Source organism: Salvelinus alpinus, chromosome 3 (assembly GCF_045679555.1).
Source record: "Salvelinus alpinus chromosome 3, SLU_Salpinus.1, whole genome shotgun sequence".
Lineage (NCBI taxonomy): Eukaryota > Metazoa > Chordata > Actinopteri > Salmoniformes > Salmonidae > Salvelinus > Salvelinus alpinus.
The window spans coordinates 102524880-102547264 of NC_092088.1; the positions used below are offsets into that span (position 1 = coordinate 102524880).

At 45.9% G+C, this 22385-nt stretch overlaps 1 protein-coding gene across 2 annotated transcripts in view; it reads left to right on the forward strand.

The window, feature by feature from the left end:
* Positions 1-2845: 2845 nt before the first annotated feature.
* LOC139571636 (ornithine aminotransferase, mitochondrial-like) overlaps positions 2846-22385 on the forward strand; it is a 38432-nt gene continuing 18892 nt past the window's right edge. The window contains exons 1-5 of one of the 2 annotated variants that reach the window (XM_071394690.1): positions 2846-3018; positions 12355-12586; positions 14365-14589; positions 15881-15976; positions 16316-16443. In XM_071394690.1, coding sequence (XP_071250791.1) covers positions 12385-12586; positions 14365-14589; positions 15881-15976; positions 16316-16443 — 651 coding nt within the window. In that variant the 5' untranslated portion in view covers positions 2846-3018; positions 12355-12384. Of the gene's footprint in view, positions 3019-12354; positions 12587-14364; positions 14590-14934; positions 14950-15880; positions 15977-16315; positions 16444-22385 lie in introns of those variants that run through there. The other variant, XM_071394691.1, reaches the window with a different exon arrangement.

A 22385-nucleotide genomic window follows, 5' to 3' on the forward strand; every position in this document is an offset into this window, starting at 1 on the left:
TTAGGTGCATACATCGCCACCTACTGTACTGGAGTGTGAGGCCAGTCACGGCCGACCTACATTATATTCTCTATATTATTCCTGTTCCTGCACCATGCCAACGGCCTGGGAGGACAGGACACCACCACTCATTAAAACCCAGTTACCCCATTCCACTACTTAGCTTCTATGTGTTTCTGCACCATGCCAACACCTTGACCTTAGAGAGCCTTTTTATTTCTCTATTTGGTTAGGTCAGGGTGTGATTAGGGTGGGCATTCTAGTTTTTCGTTTTCTATGTTGGCCTGGTATGGTTCCCAATCAGAGGCAGCTGTCTATCATTGTCTCTGATTGGGGATCATATTTAGGCAGCCTTTTTCCCACCTGTTGTTTGTGGGATCTTGTTTTTGTGTAGCTGCCTGTGAACACTGCATTTACGTCACGTTTCTGTATTGTTTTTGGTGAGTTTCATTTATTAAAACATGTGGAACTCTACGCACACTGCGCCTTGGTCCACTTCTAACAACGATCGTGACACATAGTCACTTTACCCCCACCTACATGTACAAATTACCTGGACTAACCTGTACCCCTGCACATTGACTCTGTACCGGTACCCCCTGTATATAGCCTCCACATTGACTCTGTACCGGTACCCCCTGTATATAGCCTCCACATTGACTCTGTACCGGTACCCCCTGTATATGGCCTCCACATTGACTCTGTACCGGTACCCCCTGTATATAGCCTCCACATTGACTCTGTACCGGTACCCCCTGTATATAGCCTCCACATTGACTCTGTACCGGTACCCCCTGTATATAGCCTCCACATTGACTCTGTACCGGTACCCCCTGTATGTAGCCTCATTATTGTTATTTTATTGTGTTACTTTTTATTACATTTTTTATTTTATTTTATTTAGTAAATATTTTCTTAACTCTATTTCTTGACCTGCGTTGTTGGTTAAGGGATTGTAAGTAAGCATTTCACGGTAAGGTCTACACCTGTTGTATTCCGGCGCATGTGACAAATACCATTCGATTTGATTTGAAGTGCCTCCCAGAACTCCAGAATCAGTGAAGGCATCACATTGACTGTGTTATGTGACTGTACATCTGCTTTGTTGAGAAAGAGATGTATGCCTCAAGTGGTGAAGCAAGACCTCTTAAGGTAATAATATAAATTAGAACTGTATATAGCTTCATATGTCATTGTAATGTGAACATTTTATGACTGTATTCAGATGTGATACTGCAAGAAATGCAAGTAAGGATTTCATTGGAGACTTCATATACAGTACCATGTGTATCCTGTACATACGACTAATACAAAACTTGTATTCAGATATAAAATACATTCTAAACTTTAACAAAGGATCACTTTCATAATAATCACCCGTCTACTAATTTTAGATAAATCTTTTGCCTTCCTGACGTGTCTCCCTCGTGGTGGGTGAATGCTGGAGGCCCAGGGACTCTCAGGGGTGAGTTTGGGTATCGCCCAAAGGCCGGCAGATGGTAATATTGAGTCGTTTCATTTGACCGTTCAAAGGGAACGCACGCAGCTGGCGATACATGCAGACTGCTGCAACCTGATTGGCTGAACGCGATACGCAAACTTCCGGGACTTGCATAAAACAAAATCTAATGTAATCCATTTTTAGATTTATTTTTAAGGCAGCAGAATGGGAAGACTGTGCAAGGGGTGTGTGTTAGATTTTCACTAACGACTGTATGTATTTAGGCCACAGTATTTCACCCCTAATCCTGCCACCTTTCAATCACAATCAAAACGGACCTTTTAGTTATACTCATCAATAAAGACATTTTGATTGATTTGATCAGACCATACTGTATGCACATGTTTTTTTTTTAAACTCACTTCACATTTTATTAAATAGCATACATGTATGATTCAATCGATTCAAGGGACATCTACACTTTTTATGGGGAATCAAATCAAAGTTTATTTGTCACGTGCGCCGAATACAACAGGTGTAGACCTTTACAGTGAAATGCTTACCTACAGGCTCTAACCAATAGTGCAAAAAAGGTATTAGGTTGAACAACAGGTAGGTAAAGAAATAAAACAACAGTAAAAAGACAGGCTATATACAGTAGCGAGGTGAAGATTGTTCTCTACCGGAACTATTTATATTGATCCCCCTGATTAGTCACCGTCCACTAAACCTGATACCACTGTGTTTTGCTGAATGTCCCAGGGCCCAGCTGCGGTTCAAACACACGTAGACTATGTTAGGTAACTATTGCAGCTTCACAGGCTGTGTCAACAAGTAGGGCTGGATATTGGTCAATTTCTGTCTTTTAAACAGCGAAGCCAGTTGAGGAGTGAAAAAAATAATTCATATTGATCTTTAAAGATCACCAAAACATACATTTAATATGCTTTTTTTTCAACATGCAAAATGAAGACTAAGCTATTCAAATCATGAACTTCGCATCTTGACATGTTTCCTATTGATTATGATGAATAAAAAAAAAAAGAGAGATCACACTCGCTCTTCTAAAGAACATTATTAAAAAATGCTTATTAAATACAACAAAAATAAGAAACAAATAGGCACTAGGCATGGAGGTATTTATGTACAAATGAACACGTAAAAATGTGACCAAAATCATCGCAATGATTTGTTGATATTGCATCATTGAAGTTGCGCGTCATCCGTGCTTTGCTCAATGCCATTTAGCGCATTTTGGACCAATTCTAGACATATACCACTTTCCTTTACTAATGGCGTTGCTACTTGGAATAGTTTCACCAAGACAAACGGCGATATTATATTTAAAAAAAGAAGGGTAATCTCTTTGAATTGTATATCCACTCAATCCAAATGAGTTTTCTATAGACAGACAACATCTGGGGCGGGTCATGACAGTGAACCGAAGCAGTTGACGTCGCTCAACTTGTTCACAACAGCGTTCGCTCCTGACTGAACACGGCCGCCGGGGATCTGACAAGTGGCTTTGAGGTTTCCTGTTTCTGGACATTAAAAAACCACGTTATTTTCAACAGGAGGTAATATTTTAAAGGTCATTCGAGTGAAAGTACAAGTTAATTTTGAGTGATTAGTTAGATAGCTTGGTGGCAGGAGTTTCTCCGGTTAGACGGCTCTAGCAGGCGGGGTAACGTTAGGTAACGGTTGCCAGCCGGCGTTGTATCACGTAACGTAGTTACAGCTAGTAGCTAGCTAAAGTGGCGTTTGCAATACAATCTGGTTTAGCTAACGAATGTAACTAGTTAGTTATAACTATATTTTCCTACCCAAAATAAACCATATTTCGTCGATAGCGCACAAACTGGTGAAGTTGGCTATCAAGTTAGCATGCCATAGCTAGCAACAGTAACGTTAGCTAGCCACCTCGTAACAACAGCAGCTCAGGTAGCTTCGACGCGCAACTAACGTTAGCCGTTTTAAATTACCATTTTATATTAGCTAACAATTTAGACATGAACTTTTAATGTTACCGATGGCTATTTGTTACAGATGGCGGGAGTCAAAATTGTTAATATAAATGGTCATTTAAATGGAAAAATGAAGGACGAAGCTACCGCTCAGGTAATTTTCCATGAACTCGGCAGTGGGTTGGTTGGTGAGGAGAGCAGTTAGCTAAATTAGATTTGTTTTCATGCCAACTAGCTAGGATTAGCACTCTGTGTCAACAGGCTCGCCCTGTTTTAATTTCAACGACAGATGGTTGTTGACAACGTTTAATTTGTGAGTTGGGAGGTGCCGGAACACCCAATGAGAGCTGGAGCGGGGTGCTCTGAGGTGCGGTTACCGGAACGCGTGAAGAAAAGAAAGGTGACAAACAACGTAGCTGCGCAGAGTAAACAGCCAAGTGGCTTACTATCTATGGTGGTGAAATGGTCAGCGCTCTCCAAGGTGCTGATTAATCCATAACATTTTAGAAGTCACTGCAGAACACCCGCCATACGCATAGCCTATATGCCAATATATGCCAACATAGAGGTGGGGTTTACATAAGTCCTAACTTCTTATAGCACATTTTTAAAGCATCAATGTACAGCAACATTTTTAGACGTTACCGCAGAACACCCGGTCATATGCATATACATACTCAACTGTGGTGCTTACAAGACCCGGATTTCATATTATTTAAGACATCAATGTAGCAGTATAACAAATATCCCAATATCGGAATATAGTTTAAAATAAGTCAATGTAGGTTACATAACTAGCACAGGGAGACAGAGAGGCTGCCGCCTACCTACAGACTTGAAATCATTGGCCACTTTAATAAATGGAACACTAGTCACTTTAATAAGGTCACTTTAAGAATGTTTACATATCTCACATTACTCATCTCATATGTACAGTTGAAGTCGGACGTTTACATCCACTTATGTTTGAGTCATTAAAACTCGTTTTTCAACCACTCCACAAATTTCTTGTTAACAAACTATAGTTTTGGCAAGTCGGTTAGGACATCTACTTTGCATGACACAAGTCATTTTCCCAAGAATTGTTTACAGACATATTATTTCACTTATAATTCACTGTATCACAATTCCAGTGGGTCAGAAGTTTACATACACTAAGTTGACTGTGCCTTTAAACAGCTTGGAAAATTCCAGAATATGATGTCATGGCTTTAGAAGCTTGTGATAGGCTAATTTACATAATTTGAGTCAATTGGAGGTGTACCTGTGGATGTATTTCAAGGCCTACCTTCAAACTCACTGCCTCTTTGCTTGACATCATGTGAAAATCAAAATAAATCAGCCAAGACCTCAGGAAAAAAAATTGTAGGCCTTCACAAGTCTAGTTCATCATTGGGAGCAATTTCCAAACGCCTGAAGGTACCACGTTCATCTGTAAAAACAATACACAACAAGTATAAACACCATGGGACCACGCAGCCGTCATACTGCTCAGGAAGGAGACCTTCTGTCTCCTAGAGATGAACGCGCTTTGGTGCGAAAAGTGCAAATCAATCCCAGAACAACAGCAAAGGACCTTGTGAAGATGCTGGAGGAAACGGGTACGAAAGTATCTATATCCACAGTAAAACGAGTCCTATATCGACATAACCTGAAAGGCCGCTCAGCAAGGAAGAAGCCACTGCTCCAAAACCGCCATAAAAAAGCCAGACTACGGTTTGCAACTGCACATGGGGACAAAGAACGTACTTTTTGGAGCAATATCCTCTGGTCTGATGAAACTAAAAACAACTGTTTGGCCATAATGACCATAGTTATGTTTGGAGGAAAAGGGGGATGCTTGCAAGCCGAAGAACACCATCCCAACCGTGAAGCACGGGGTGGCAGCATCATGTTGTGAGGGTGCTTTGCTGCAGGAGGGGTGGTGCACTTCACAAAATAGATGGCATCATGAGGAAGGAAAATTATGTGGAAATATTGAAGCAACATCTCCAGACATCAGTCAGGAAGTTAAAGCTTGGTCACAAATGGGTCTTCCAAATGGACAATGACCCCAAGCATACTTCCAAAATTATGGCAAAATGGCCTAAGGACAACAAAGTCAAAGTATTGGAGTGGCCATCACAAAGCCCTAACCTCAATCCTATAGAAAATTTGTGGGCCGAACTGAAAAAGCATGTGTGAGCAAGGAGGCCTACAAACCTGACTCCGTTACACCAGCTCTGTCAGGAGGAATGGGCCAAAAGTCACCCAACTTATTGTGGAAGGCTGCCTGAAACGTTTGACCCAAGTTAAACAATGTAAAGGCAATGCTACCAAATACTAATTGAGTGTATGTAATCTTCTGACCCACTGGGAATGTGATGAAAGAAATAAAAGCTGAAATAAATCATTCTCTCTACTATTATTCTGACATTTCACATTCTTAAAATAAAGTGGTGATCCTAACTGACCGAAGACAGGAAATTGTTACTAGGATTAAATGTCAGGAATTGTGATAAACAGTTTAAATGTATTTGGCTAAGGTGTATGTAAACTTCTGACTTCAACTCTATTCTGTACTATCTACTGTATCTTAGTCTATGTCGCTCTGACATTGCTCGTCTATATATTTATATATTCTTTATTCCATTCCTTTTATTTAGATTTGTGTGTATTAGGTATTTGTTGTGTAATTTGTTAGATATTACTTGTTAGATATTACTGCACTGTTGGAACTAGAAGCACAAGCATTTCGCTACACCCGCAATAACATCTGCTGAACACGTGTATGTGACAAATAACATTTAATATGAGCAGAATACACACTTGAGAATATATAGGCCTTCTGCCTAATGTGATAGTATGAAACTCCTATTCACATTAACTCCACAGTACAGAACACGTTTGTAAAGGAAGTATATGTTCATCCTTAATTTTCAACGACTAGCCTAGGCTATGTGAAGATGTCCCTACGTAAATCAATAGCTGACCACCGTTACCAAGACCTGTGTCAAGATCAGTTACTTACCCCACCGGCCCTCACCATAACCTCTATGTACAAATAAGAGAGCAGGTCTGGAATCAGTGTGTCAGGATAGGATGACTACACAGGATCCTTATGCTTTTACCTGATGGTTTTTCTGGGGGGGGGGAGGATAAATAACGAGTAGGCAACTTGATTTAACTCTGATTGTTTTTGTTGGAATGTCTACAGTGAAACAATTATGCCGCAATAGGTTCCGGATCCGGGTAAATAGGTTCCGGATCCGGGTAAATAGGTTCCGGATCCGGGTAAATAGGCACCTGTACATAGCCCATCTGTAAACAGCCCAACCAACTACCTCATCCCCATACTGTATTTATTTATCTTGCTCCTTTGCACCCCAGTATCTCTACTTGCACATCTACCGTGACCTGAGGGAAACAGGGAGGTGAACTCTTGGCCGTATTTATTAACTGTAGCAAAAACATTTTGCAATGGAAAAATAAAACTATTTTTTCCCCCCCTTATTGGACAAGTTGAGGTAGTGAGTGAGTCCTTCCCTGTTTCAGTGTGTTTTGGTGCCTAGTGAATATGACCGTCAACTCTGGGTCTTGTGGTGGGTCACATGGCCTGTGAGTTGGGCCTGGTCTTAATTTAGCTGTGGCTTGTGATGTACAGGGGGTGTGTTTGGGAGGCGGTACCGCCACAACCTATCACCTTCTTCCCATGACCAATTTGGACAGGGGGTGTGTTTGGGAGGCGGTACCGCCACAACCTATCACCTTCTTCCATGACCAATTTGGACAGGGGGTGTGTTTGGGAGGCGGTACCACCACAACCTATCACCTTCTTCCCATGACCAATTTGGACAGGGGGTGTGTTTGGGAGGCGGGGCCGCTACAACCTATCACCTTCTTCCATGACCAATTTGGACAAGGGGCTAGAGTGGAAAATCAAATATTGCCTCATGGGACAGACATTAACCTTGATGAAGTCAGGAACCTGACTCACTTTGTTTACTATCTGGCCATTGATAACTCCATAGTGGTGTTGAGTGTCTTGTCTCCGTACTGTTCAATCCACGAGGATTTAGTTGTCCTGTGTTCATTCTATGAAATATGTGTTTTTTGTTTTGTTTTTGTAACTGGAAGTGAACTGAAGTGTTAAAAACTATCTAGTGAACAACAAGCTCTTTAGAATTGGTCAAATGTTAACTGGTGTTTTTGATAGGTGAAAGTTTGTCCTTATTTCTCAGCTAGGAAGTTTTGATAATATCATGAAGAGCCACCTGTAAAGAGGTTTAACTGACAGAGCTCTGTAAAGCCTTTCCAGTGGGTCGGTCAGGCTCATTAAATGTGTAGTGTCACTTGATCATCCCATCTAGAACAATGAATCAGACTCCAGCCATGTGATTGCCTATTCTCTTTTAACTGCAGTTTAGTATCTCTCCTTCTATTGCAACATACCAACTCAGTTTAGCCTGCATTCTTTCACTAGACCTTCCTGGGACTCCTACGTTGTTTCCATAGCAATAGTGCTGCCAATCAGAGAGAAAAGGTCAGGAACACTACAAGTTCATTAATAGTATTGGGTTAGTTGATGTGAACCCAGGGCATCCAGAGGTCCAGCAGAGGTCAGGTCTTCTATTGTGCAGCTGTGTCTGAAAGAGAAGTGCAACTCAGCATTTCCTGCTTGCTGAATAAACACTGAGTGGAGGAGCACATGCTGATGCCAGGCTGGCATATCATTATCACAGAATGTACCCACCGTCCTTTGTGGCCAGGGTTGGCTAAGGACAGGCTGTACCCACCACCCTTCGTGGCCAGGGTTGAATGAGGACAGGCTGTACCCATCACCCTTTGTGGCCAGGGTTGGATGAGGACAGGCTGTACCCACCACCCTTCGTGGCCAGGGTTGGATGAGGACAGGCTGTACCCACCACCCTTTGTGGCCAGGGTTGGATGAGGACAGGCAGTATCCACCACCCTTTGTGGCCAGGGTTGGATGAGGACAGGTTGTACCAACCACCCAACCACCCTCACGGTGACTTCCTTTCAGCAGTGGGTTGGGTCTCACGGTGTCTCCCCTTCAGCAGTGGGTTGGGTCTCACGGTGCCTCCCCTTCAGCAGTGGGTTGGGTCTCACGGTGTCTCCCCTTCAGCAGTGGGTTGGGTCTCACGGTGTCTCCCCTTCAGCAGTGGGTTGGGTCTCACGGTGCCTCCCTTTCAGCAGTGGGTTGGGTCTCACGGTGTCTCCCCTTCAGCAGTGGGTTGAGTCTCACGGTGTCTCCCCTTCAGCAGTGGGTTGGGTCTCACGGTGTCTCCCCTTCAGCAGTGGGTTGGGTCTCACGGTGTCTCCCCTTCAGCAGTGGGTTGAGTCTCACGGTGCCTCCCTTTCAGCAGTGGGTTGGGTCTCCCGGTGTCTCCCCTTCAGCAGTGGGTTGGGTCTCACGGTTTCTCCCCTTCAGCAGTGGGTTGGGTCTCCCGGTGTCTCCCCTTCAGCAGTGGGTAGGGTCTCACGGTGCCTTTCAGCAGTGGGTTGGGTCTCACGGTGCCTTTCAGCAGTGGGTTGGGTCTCTAGGTGTCTCCCCTTCAGCAGTGGGTTGGGTCTCACGGTGTCTTCCCTTCAGCAGTGGGTTGGGTCTCACGGTGTCTTCCTTTCAGCAGTGGGTTGGGTCTCACGGTGTCTTCCTTTCAGCAGTGGGTTGGGTCTCCTGGTGCCTCCCCTTCAGCAGTGGGTTGGGTCTCACGGTGCCTTTCAGCAGTGGGTTGGGTCTCACTGTGCCTCCCTTTCAGCAGTGGGTTGGGTCTCACGGTGCCTCCCTTTCAGCAGTGGGTTGGGTCTCACGGTGTCTTCCTTTCAGCAGTGGGTTGGGTCTCCTGGTGCCTCCCCTTCAGCAGTGGGTTGGGTCTCCTGGTGTCTCCCCTTCAGCAGTGGGTTGGGTCTCACGGTGTCTTCCTTTCAGCAGTGGGTTGGGTCTCACGGTGACTCCCCTTCAGCAGTGGGTTGGGTCTCACGGTGTCTTCCTTTCAGCAGTGGGTTGGGTCTCACGGTGACTTCCTTTCAGCAGTGGGTTGGGTCTCACGGTGCCTTTCAGCAGTGGGTTGGGTCTCCTGGTGTCTCCCCTTCAGCAGTGGGTTGGGTCTCACGGTGTCTTCCCTTCAGCAGTGGGTTGGGTCTCACGGTGTCTTCCTTTCAGCAGTGGGTTGGGTCTCACGGTGTCTTCCTTTCAGCAGTGGGTTGGGTCTCCTGGTGCCTCCCCTTCAGCAGTGGGTTGGGTCTCACGGTGCCTTTCAGCAGTGGGTTGGGTCTCACTGTGCCTCCCTTTCAGCAGTGGGTTGGGTCTCACGGTGCCTCCCTTTCAGCAGTGGGTTGGGTCTCACGGTGTCTTCCCTTCAGCAGTGGGTTGGGTCTCCTGGTGCCTCCCCTTCAGCAGTGGGTTGGGTCTCCTGGTGCCTCCCCTTCAGCAGTGGGTTGGGTCTCACGGTGTCTTCCTTTCAGCAGTGGGTTGGGTCTCACGGTGACTCCCCTTCAGCAGTGGGTTGGGTCTCACGGTGTCTTCCTTTCAGCAGTGGGTTGGGTCTCCTGGTGTCTCCCCTTCAGCAGTGGGTTGGGTCTCACGGTGTCTTCCCTTCAGCAGTGGGTTGGGTCTCACGGTGTCTTCCTTTCAGCAGTGGGTTGGGTCTCACGGTGTCTTCCTTTCAGCAGTGGGTTGGGTCTCCTGGTGCCTCCCCTTCAGCAGTGGGTTGGGTCTCACGGTGCCTTTCAGCAGTGGGTTGGGTCTCACTGTGCCTCCCTTTCAGCAGTGGGTTGGGTCTCACGGTGCCTCCCTTTCAGCAGTGGGTTGGGTCTCACGGTGTCTTCCTTTCAGCAGTGGGTTGGGTCTCCTGGTGCCTCCCCTTCAGCAGTGGGTTGGGTCTCCTGGTGCCTCCCCTTCAGCAGTGGGTTGGGTCTCACGGTGTCTTCCTTTCAGCAGTGGGTTGGGTCTCACGGTGACTCCCCTTCAGCAGTGGGTTGGGTCTCACGGTGTCTTCCTTTCAGCAGTGGGTTGGGGCTCACGGTGACTTCCTTTCAGCAGTGGGTTGGGTCTCACGGTGACTTCCTTTCAGCAGTGGGTTGGGTCTCACGGTGTCTTCCCTTCCACAGTGGGTTGGGTCTCACGGTGACTCCCCTTCAGCAGTGGGTTGGGTCTCACGGTGTCTCCCCTTCAGCAGTGGGTTGGGTCTCACGGTGCCTCCCCTTCAGCAGTGGGTTGGGTCTCACCGTTATATCTACGGTTTTATATCTACGGTTTTATATCTACGGCTTTATGTCTACGGTTTTATGTCTACGGTTTTATATCTACGGTTTTATATCTACGGCTTTATAGCTACGGTTTTATATCTACGGCTTTATGTCTACGGCTTTATGTCTACGGTTTTATGTCTACGGTTTTATATCTACGGCTTTATGTCTACGGTTTTATATCTACGGCTTTATGTCTACGGCTTTATGTCTACGGTTTTATGTCTACGGTTTTATATCTACGGCTTTATATCTACGGTTTTATATCTTCGGTTTTATATCTACGGTTTTATGTCTACGGCTTTATGTCTACGGTTTTATATCTTCGGCTTTATGTCTACGGTTTTATATCTTCGGCTTTATGTCTACGGTTTTATATCTACGGTTTTATGTCTACGGTTTTATATCTACGGTTTTGTATCTACGGTTTTATGTCTACGGCTTTATGTCTACGGCTTTATGTCTACGGCTTTATGTCTACGGTTTTATATCTACGGCTTTATGTCTACGGTTTTATGTCTACGGTTTTATATCTACGGTTTTATATCTACGGTTTTATATCTACGGCTTTATATCTACGGCTTTATGTCTACGGTTTTATATCTACGGCTTTATGTCTACGGCTTTATGTCTACGGTTTTATATCTTCGGTTTTATATCTACGGTTTTATGTCTACGGTTTTATGTCTACGGCTTTATGTCTACGGCTTTATGTCTACGGTTTTATGTCTACGGCTTTATGTCTACGGTTTTATATCTACGGTTTTATGTCTACGGCTTTATGTCTACGGCTTTATGTCTACGGCTTTATGTCTACGGCTTTATGTCTACGGCTTTATGTCTACGGCTTTATGTCTACGGTTTTATGTCTACGGTTTTATATCTTCGGTTTTATATCTACGGTTTTATGTCTACGGTTTTATATCTACGGCTTTATGTCTACGGCTTTATGTCTACGGTTTTATGTCTACGGCTTTATGTCTACGGTTTTATATCTACGGTTTTATATCTACGGTTTTATATCTACGGCTTTATGTCTACGGTTTTATGTCTACGGCTTTATGTCTACGGTTTTATGTCTACGGCTTTATGTCTACGGCTTTATGTCTACGGCTTTATGTCTACGGTTTTATATCTACGGCTTTATGTCTACGGCTTTATGTCTACGGTTTTATATCTACGGTTTTATATCTACGGTTTTATATCTACGGCTTTATGTCTACGGTTTTATATCTACGGTTTTATATATTCGGCTTTATATCTACGGTTTTATATCTACGGTTTTATGTCTACGGCTTTATGTCTACGGCTTTATGTCTACGGCTTTATGTCTACGGCTTTATGTCTACGGTTTTATATATTCGGCTTTATATCTACGGTTTTATATCTACGGTTTTATATCTACGGCTTTATGTCTACGGTTTTATGTCTACGGTTTTATGTCTACGGTTTTATATCTACGGCTTTATGTCTACGGCTTTATGTCTATGTTACACCCTCCCTGTGTTAACTGTAGCAGACCTCCCTGTTTCAGTCCATTTTCTTCTGTTTGGTGCCTAATGAACACACCTCTCTCTCTGTGCAGACTGTAGAAGACATTAGTCCAATTACAAAGATGATTTCCAAACTTAATTAATCTCTCTGTTTCTTTCTCTCTCTGTCTCTCTCTCTCTCTCTGTCTCTGTCTCTCTCTCTGTGCAGACTGTAGAAAACATTAGTCCAATTACGAAGATGATTTCCAAACTGAGCCACAGCCTGAGGAGCGCTGCCCCGGTCCTGACCAGAGCTGTGCACTCTGGGACGCGTCCTGCCTCTACCGCTGCCTCCAAGAAGATGGACCACCCGCTCACCGCTGAGGAGGTGTATGCCAGAGAGGAGAAGTATGGAGCACACAACTACCATCCACTACCTGTGGCACTGGAGAAAGGAAAGGGTGAGTGAGCCCACAGAGATCCTGTGTTAAAGGTAGACTCTGCGTCGGGACCGTTAACGGTAGACTCTGCATCGGGACGTTAAAGGTAGACTCTGCGTCGGGACGTTAAAGGTAGACTCTGCGTCGGGACGTTAAAGGTAGACTCTGCGTCGGGACGTTAAAGGTAGACTCTGCGTCGGGACGTTAAAGGTAGACTCTGCGTCGGGACGTTAAAGGTAGACTCTGCGTCGGGAGACGTTAACGGTAGACTCTGCGTCGGGAGACGTTAAAGGTAGACTCTGCGTCGGGACGTTATAGGTAGACTCTGCGTCGGGACGTTAAGGGTAGACTCTGCGTCGGGACGTTAAGGGTATACTCTGCGTCGGGACATAAAGGTAGACTCTGCGTCGGGACGTTAAAGGTAGACTCTGCGTCGGCACGTTAACGGTAGACTCTGCGTCGGCACGTTAAAGGTAGACTCTGCGTCGGGAGACGTTAAAGGTAGACTCTGCGTCGGGAGACGTTAAAGGTAGACTCTGCGTCGGGAGACGTTAAAGGTAGACTCTGCGTCGGCACGTTAAAGGTAGACTCTGCGTCGGGACGTTAACGGTAGACTCTGCGTCGGGAGACGTTAACGGTAGACTCTGCGTCGGGAGACGTTAACGGTAGACTCTGCGTCGGGACGTTAAGGGTAGACTCTGCGTCGGGACGTTAAGGGTATACTCTGCGTCGGGACATAAAGGTAGACTCTGCGTCGGGACGTTAAAGGTAGACTCTGCGTCGGCACGTTAACGGTAGACTCTGCGTCGGCACGTTAAAGGTAGACTCTGCGTCGGGAGACGTTAAAGGTAGACTCTGCGTCGGCACGTTAAAGGTAGACTCTGCGTCGGAACGTTAACGGTAGACTCTGCTTCGGGAGACGTTAACGGTAGACTCTGCGTCGGGAGACGTTAACGGTAGACTCTGCGTCGGGACGTTAACGGTAGACTCTGCGTCGGGAGACGTTAACGGTAGACTCTGCGTCGGGAGACGTTAACGGTAGACTCTGCGTCGGGACGTTAAGGGTAGACTCTGCGTCGGGACGTTAAAGGTAGACTCTGCGTCGGCACGTTAACGGTAGACTCTGCGTCGGCACGTTAAAGGTAGACTCTGCGTCGGGAGACGTTAAAGGTAGACTCTGCGTCGGGAGACGTTAAAGGTAGACTCTGCGTCGGCACGTTAAAGGTAGACTCTGCGTCGGGACGTTAACGGTAGACTCTGCGTCGGGAGACGTTAACGGTAGACTCTGCGTCGGGAGACGTTAACGGTAGACTCTGCGTCGGGACGTTAAAGGTAGACTCTGCGTCGGGAGACGTTAACGGTAGACTCTGCGTCGGGACGTTAAGGGTATACTCTGCGTCGGGACATAAAGGTAGACTCTGCGTCGGGACGTTAAAGGTAGACTCTGCGTCGGCACGTTAACGGTAGACTGCGTCGGCACGTTAAAGGTAGACTGCGTCGGCACGTTAAAGGTAGACTCTGCGTCGGGAGACGTTAAAGGTAGACTCTGCGTCGGCACGTTAAAGGTAGACTCTGCGTCGGGACGTTAACGGTAGACTCTGCGTCGGGAGACGTTAACGGTAGACTCTGCGTCGGGAGACGTTAACGGTAGACTCTGCGTCGGGAGACGTTAACGGTAGACTCTTGTACATCAAGCTGCCTCAGGCTCCTGCCCTATGGGCCGTTCTGGTTTGGGACAAGGCTTGGTTCTAGTACCTGTTCCCAACCCCCCCCTCTGCTCTGTCTCGTCTTCTCCCCAGGTCTGTATTTGTGGGACGTGGAGGGCAACAGATACTACGACTTCCTGAGCGCCTACAGCGCAGTGAACCAGGGCCACTGCCATCCCAAGATCATCGCTGCTCTGAACGCCCAGGCCTCCAAGCTCACCCTGACCTCCAGGGCCTTCTACAACGACATCCTGGGGGCCTACGAGGAGTACATCACCACCCTGTTTGGATACGACAAAGTACTGCCCATGAACACAGGTTAGGAGGCCTGATATGTACTGTCCATGAACACAGGTTAGGAGGCCTGATATGTACTGCCCGTGAACACAGGTTAGGAGGCCTGATATGTACTGTCTGTGAACACAGGTTAGGAGGCCTGATATGTACTGCCCATGAACACAGGTTAGGAGGCCTGATATGTACTGCCCGTGGACACAGGTTAGGAGGCCTGATATGTACTGTCCATGAACACAGGTTAGGAGGCCTGATATGTACTGCCTGTGAACACAGGTTAGGAGGCCTGATATGTACTGCCCGTGAACACAGGTTAGGAGGCCTGATATGTACTGCCCGTGAACACAAGTTAGGAGGCCTGATATGTACTGCCCATGAACACAGGTTAGGAGGCCTGATTTGACCTGCCCGTGAACACAGGTTAGGAGGCCTGATTTGACCTGCCCGTGAACACAGGTTAGGAGGCCTGATATGTACTTCCCATGAACACAGGTTAGGAGGCCTGATATGTACTGCCTTTGAACACAGGTTAGGAGGCCTGATATGTACTCTCCATGAACACAGGTTAGGAGGTCTGATATGTACTGCCCGTGAACACTGGTTAGGAGGCCTGATATGTACTTCCCATGAACACAGGTTAGGAGGCCTGATATGTACTGTCCGTGAACACAGGTTAGGAGGCCTGATATGTACTGTCCGTGAAGACAGGTTAGGATGCCTGATATGTACTGCCCGTGAACACAGGTTAGGAGGCCTGATATGTACTGCCCCTGAATACATTTTAGGAGGCCTGATATGTACTGTCCGTGAAGACAGGTTAGGATGCCTGATATGTACTGTCCATGAACACAGGTTAGGAGGTCTGATATGTACTTCCCATGAACACAGGTTAGGAGGCCTGATATGTACTGTCCGTGAAGACAGGTTAGGAGGCCTGATATGTACTGTCCGTGAAGACAGGTTAGGAGTCCTGATATGTACTGCCCGTGAACACAGGTTAGGATGCCTGATATGTACTGCCCGTGAACACAGGTTAGGAGGCCTGATATGTACTGCCCGTGAACACAGGTTAGGAGGCCTGATATGTGACCGTCTGGTGTTCAGGACCAGTTCCGTGACACAACATGATTTCCAGTGCATCCTGGGAACAACATCTCTCCCCTTGACAAGGTGTGGAGGATGGAGAAGACTGTTCACTAAGCTGTCTGACCATGTCTGACCATGTCTATCTATCTGTGGACGTCCGCGGCCCCACAACATGTCAATTCTAAGTATAGTGACGTTTAACTAATGTTGTTTCCGTTTTGCGGACCAGGTGTGGAGGGCGGAGAGACGGCCTGTAAGCTGGCCAGGAAGTGGGGCTACACCGTAAAAGGCGTTCCCAAGAATCAGGCGAAAATCATCTTTGCAAGTAAGTCGATTATACAGCACCTTTTTTTGGGGGTTTCCCATCATGTCCTGAGATACAGGGGTGTTTGGTCCCTGTCTGTCTTGCCTGTGCATTCCTGAAATACACCTTTTATATAGTGCAGTATAATCATTGTTACGGTGGTGCCATAGAGCTTGAACCCCGTCATGGCTGCTTGCAGCTATATTCTGTTACAATGTTATTGAATTCCATATTCCTGTAAATCGTATTCTAGTTCATTTAGTTCCCTCACGTGGCAGAATGCATTGGAACTCTGACTTGTGTGATGAACACCATAGAAGAAGGATACTATTGTCATGTGGCTGACCTCTCCTCTTGTAGACGGTAACTTCTGGGGGCGAACCATGGCAGCCATCTCTAGCTCTACAGATCCTAGCAGTTACGAGGGCTTCGGTCCCTTCATGCCCGGCTTTGGGCTCATCCCTTACAACGACATCACTGCTCTGGAGGTACGGGCTGACATGACTACAGTCTCTATAATACTGAGCCTTAATGTTACCTGCTCTGGAGGTACGGACTGACATGACTACAGTCTCTATAATACTGAGCCTTAATGTTACCTGCTCTGGAGGTACGGACTGACATGACTACAGTCTCTATAATACTGAGCCTTAATGTTACCTGCTCTGGAGGTACGGACTGACATGACTACAGTCTCTATAATACTGAGCCTTAATGTTACCTGCTCTGGAGGTACGGACTGACATGACTACAGTCTCTATAATACTGAGCCTTAATGTTACCTGCTCTGGAGGTACGGACTGACATGACTACAGCCTCTATAATACTGAGCCTTAATGTTACCTGCTCTGGAGGTACGGGCTGACATGACTACAGTCTCTATAATACTGAGCCTTAATGTTACCTGCTCTGGAGGTACGGACTGACATGACTACAGTCTCTATAATACTGAGCCTTAATGTTACCTGCTCTGGAGGTACGGACTGACATGACTACAGTCTCTATAATACTGAGCCTTAATGTTACCTGCTCTGGAGGTACGGACTGACATGACTACAGTCTCTATAATACTGAGCCTTAATGTTACCTGCTCTGGAGGTACGGACTGACATGACTACAGCCTCTATAATACTGAGCCTTAATGTTACCTGCTCTGGAGGTACGGACTGACATGACTACAGTCTCTATAATACTGAGCCTTAATGTTACCTGCTCTGGAGGTACGGGCTGACATGACTACAGCCTCTATAATACTGAGCCTTAATGTTACCTGCTCTGGAGGTACGGACTGACATGACTACAGCCTCTATAATACTGAGCCTTAATGTTACCTGCTCTGGAGGTACGGACTGACATGACTACAGTCTCTATAATACTGAGCCTTAATGTTACCTGCTCTGGAGGTACGGACTGACATGACTACAGTCTCTATAATACTGAGCCTTAATGTTAGCTGCTCTGGAGGTACGGACTGACATGACTACAGTCTCTATAATACTGAGCCTTAATGTTACCTGCTCTGGAGGTACGGACTGACATGACTACAGTCTCTATAATACTGAGCCTTAATGTTAGCTGCTCTGGAGGTACGGACTGACATGACTACAGTCTCTATAATACTGAGCCTTAATGTTACCTGCTCTGGAGGTACGGACTGACATGACTACAGTCTCTATAATACTGAGCCTTAATGTTACCTGCTCTGGAGGTACGGACTGACATGACTACAGTCTCTATAATACTGAGCCTTAATGTTAGCTGCTCTGGAGGTACGGACTGACATGACTACAGTCTCTATAATACTGAGCCTTAATGTTACCTGCTCTGGAGGTACGGACTGACATGACTACAGTCTCTATAATACTGAGCCTTAATGTTACCTGCTCTGGAGGTACGGACTGACATGACTACAGTCTCTATAATACTGAGCCTTAATGTTACCTGCTCTGGAGGTACGGACTGACATGACTACAGCCTCTATAATACTGAGCCTTAATGTTACCTGCTCTGGAGGTACGGACTGACATGACTACAGTCTCTATAATACTGAGCCTTAATGTTACCTGCTCTGGAGGTACGGACTGACATGACTACAGCCTCTATAATACTGAGCCTTAATGTTACCTGCTCTGGAGGTACGGACTGACATGACTACAGCCTCTATAATACTGAGCCTTAATGTTACCTGCTCTGGAGGTACGGACTGACATGACTACAGTCTCTATAATACTGAGCCTTAATGTTACCTGCTCTGGAGGTACGGACTGACATGACTACAGTCTCTATAATACTGAGCCTTAATGTTACCTGCTCTGGAGGTACGGACTGACATGACTACAGTCTCTATAATACTGAGCCTTAATGTTACCTGCTCTGGAGGTACGGACTGACATGACTACAGTCTCTATAATACTGAGCCTTAATGTTACCTGCTCTGGAGGTACGGACTGACATGACTACAGCCTCTATAATACTGAGCCTTAATGTTACCTGCTCTGGAGGTACGGACTGACATGACTACAGTCTCTATAATACTGAGCCTTAATGTTACCTGCTCTGGAGGTACGGACTGACATGACTACAGTCTCTATAATACTGAGCCTTAATGTTACCTGCTCTGGAGGTACGGACTGACATGACTACAGCCTCTATAATACTGAGCCTTAATGTTACCTGCTCTGGAGGTACGGACTGACATGACTACAGTCTCTATAATACTGAGCCTTAATGTTACCTGCTCTGGAGGTACGGACTGACATGACTACAGTCTCTATAATACTGAGCCTTAATGTTACCTGCTCTGGAGGTACGGACTGACATGACTACAGTCTCTATAATACTGAGCCTTAATGTTACCTGCTCTGGAGGTACGGACTGACATGACTACAGTCTCTATAATACTGAGCCTTAATGTTACCTGCTCTGGAGGTACGGACTGACATGACTACAGTCTCTATAATACTGAGCCTTAATGTTACCTGCTCTGGAGGTACGGACTGACATGACTACAGTCTCTATAATACTGAGCCTTAATGTTACCTGCTCTGGAGGTACGGACTGACATGACTACAGCCTCTATAATACTGAGCCTTAATGTTACCTGCTCTGGAGGTACGGACTGACATGACTACAGTCTCTATAATACTGAGCCTTAATGTTACCTGCTCTGGAGGTACGGGCTGACATGACTACAGTCTCTATAATACTGAGCCTTAATGTTACCTGCTCTGGAGGTACGGGCTGACATGACTACAGTCTCTATAATACTGAGCCTTAATGTTACCTGCTCTGGAGGTACGGACTGACATGACTACAGTCTCTATAATACTGAGCCTTAATGTTACCTGCTCTGGAGGTACGGACTGACATGACTACAGTCTCTATAATACTGAGCCTTAATGTTACCTGCTCTGGAGGTACGGACTGACATGACTACAGTCTCTATAATACTGAGCCTTAATGTTACCTGCTCTGGAGGTACGGGCTGACATGACTACAGTCTCTATAATACTGAGCCTTAATGTTACCTGCTCTGGAGGTACGGGCTGACATGACTACAGTCTCTATAATACTGAGCCTTAATTGTACCTGCTCTGGAGGTACGGACTGACATGACTACAGCCTCTATAATACTGAGCCTTAATGGTACCTGCTCTGGAGGTACGGGCTGACATGACTACAGTCTCTATAATACTGAGCCTTAATGTTACCTGCTCTGGAGGTACGGACTGACATGACTACAGCCTCTATAATACTGAGCCTTAATGTTACCTGCTCTGGAGGTACGGACTGACATGACTACAGCCTCTATAATACTGAGCCTTAATGTTACCTGCTCTGGAGGTACGGACTGACATGACTACAGTCTCTATAATACTGAGCCTTAATGTTACCTGCTCTGGAGGTACGGACTGACATGACTACAGTCTCTATAATACTGAGCCTTAATGTTACCTGCTCTGGAGGTACGGACTGACATGACTACAGTCTCTATAATACTGAGCCTTAATGTTACCTGCTCTGGAGGTACGGACTGACATGACTACAGTCTCTATAATACTGAGCCTTAATGTTACCTGCTCTGGAGGTACGGACTGACATGACTACAGTCTCTATAATACTGAGCCTTAATGTTAGCTGCTCTGGAGGTACGGACTGACATGACTACAGTCTCTATAATACTGAGCCTTAATGTTACCTGCTCTGGAGGTACGGACTGACATGACTACAGTCTCTATAATACTGAGCCTTAATGTTACCTGCTCTGGAGGTACGGACTGACATGACTACAGCCTCTATAATACTGAGCCTTAATGTTACCTGCTCTGGAGGTACGGACTGACATGACTACAGTCTCTATAATACTGAGCCTTAATGTTACCTGCTCTGGAGGTACGGACTGACATGACTACAGTCTCTATAATACTGAGCCTTAATGTTACCTGCTCTGGAGGTACGGACTGACATGACTACAGTCTCTATAATACTGAGCCTTAATGTTACCTGCTCTGGAGGTACGGACTGACATGACTACAGTCTCTATAATACTGAGCCTTAATGTTAGCTGCTCTGGAGGTACGGACTGACATGACTACAGTCTCTATAATACTGAGCCTTAATGTTACCTGCTCTGGAGGTACGGACTGACATGACTACAGTCTCTATAATACTGAGCCTTAATGTTAGCTGCTCTGGAGGTACGGACTGACATGACTACAGTCTCTATAATACTGAGCCTTAATGTTACCTGCTCTGGAGGTACGGACTGACATGACTACAGTCTCTATAATACTGAGCCTTAATGTTACCTGCTCTGGAGGTACGGACTGACATGACTACAGTCTCTATAATACTGAGCCTTAATGTTACCTGCTCTGGAGGTACGGACTGACATGACTACAGTCTCTATAATACTGAGCCTTAATGTTACCTGCTCTGGAGGTACGGACTGACATGACTACAGTCTCTATAATACTGAGCCTTAATGTTAGCTGCTCTGGAGGTACGGACTGACATGACTACAGTCTCTATAATACTGAGCCTTAATGTTACCTGCTCTGGAGGTACGGACTGACATGACTACAGTCTCTATAATACTGAGCCTTAATGTTACCTGCTCTGGAGGTACGGACTGACATGACTACAGTCTCTATAATACTGAGCCTTAATGTTACCTGCTCTGGAGGTACGGACTGACATGACTACAGTCTCTATAATACTGAGCCTTAATGTTACCTGCTCTGGAGGTACGGACTGACATGACTACAGTCTCTATAATACTGAGCCTTAATGTTACCTGCTCTGGAGGTACGGACTGACATGACTACAGCCTCTATAATACTGAGCCTTAATGTTACCTGCTCTGGAGGTACGGACTGACATGACTACAGTCTCTATAATACTGAGCCTTAATGTTACCTGCTCTGGAGGTACGGACTGACATGACTACAGTCTCTATAATACTGAGCCTTAATGTTACCTGCTCTGGAGGTACGGACTGACATGACTACAGTCTCTATAATACTGAGCCTTAATGTTACCTGCTCTGGAGGTACGGACTGACATGACTACAGTCTCTATAATACTGAGCCTTAATGTTACCTGCTCTGGAGGTACGGACTGACATGACTACAGTCTCTATAATACTGAGCCTTAATGTTACCTGCTCTGGAGGTACGGACTGACATGACTACAGTCTCTATAATACTGAGCCTTAATGTTACCTGCTCTGGAGGTACGGACTGACATGACTACAGTCTCTATAATACTGAGCCTTAATGTTACCTGCTCTGGAGGTACGGACTGACATGACTACAGTCTCTATAATACTGAGCCTTAATGTTACCTGCTCTGGAGGTACGGACTGACATGACTACAGTCTCTATAATACTGAGCCTTAATGTTACCTGCTCTGGAGGTACGGACTGACATGACTACAGTCTCTATAATACTGAGCCTTAATGTTACCTGCTCTGGAGGTACGGACTGACATGACTACAGTCTCTATAATACTGAGCCTTAATGTTACCTGCTCTGGAGGTACGGACTGACATGACTACAGCCTCTATAATACTGAGCCTTAATGTTACCTGCTCTGGAGGTACGGACTGACATGACTACAGTCTCTATAATACTGAGCCTTAATGTTACCTGCTCTGGAGGTACGGACTGACATGACTACAGTCTCTATAATACTGAGCCTTAATGTTACCTGCTCTGGAGGTACGGACTGACATGACTACAGCCTCTATAATACTGGACCTTAATGTTACTGTTCTACAGGCCAGTTTCCTGTCCCTCTATAATACTGGACCTTAATGTTACAGTTTCCTGTCCCTCTATAATACTGGACCTTAATGTTACTGCTCTACAGGCCAGTTTCCTGTCCCTCTATAATACTGGACCTTAATGTTACTGCTCTACAGGCCAG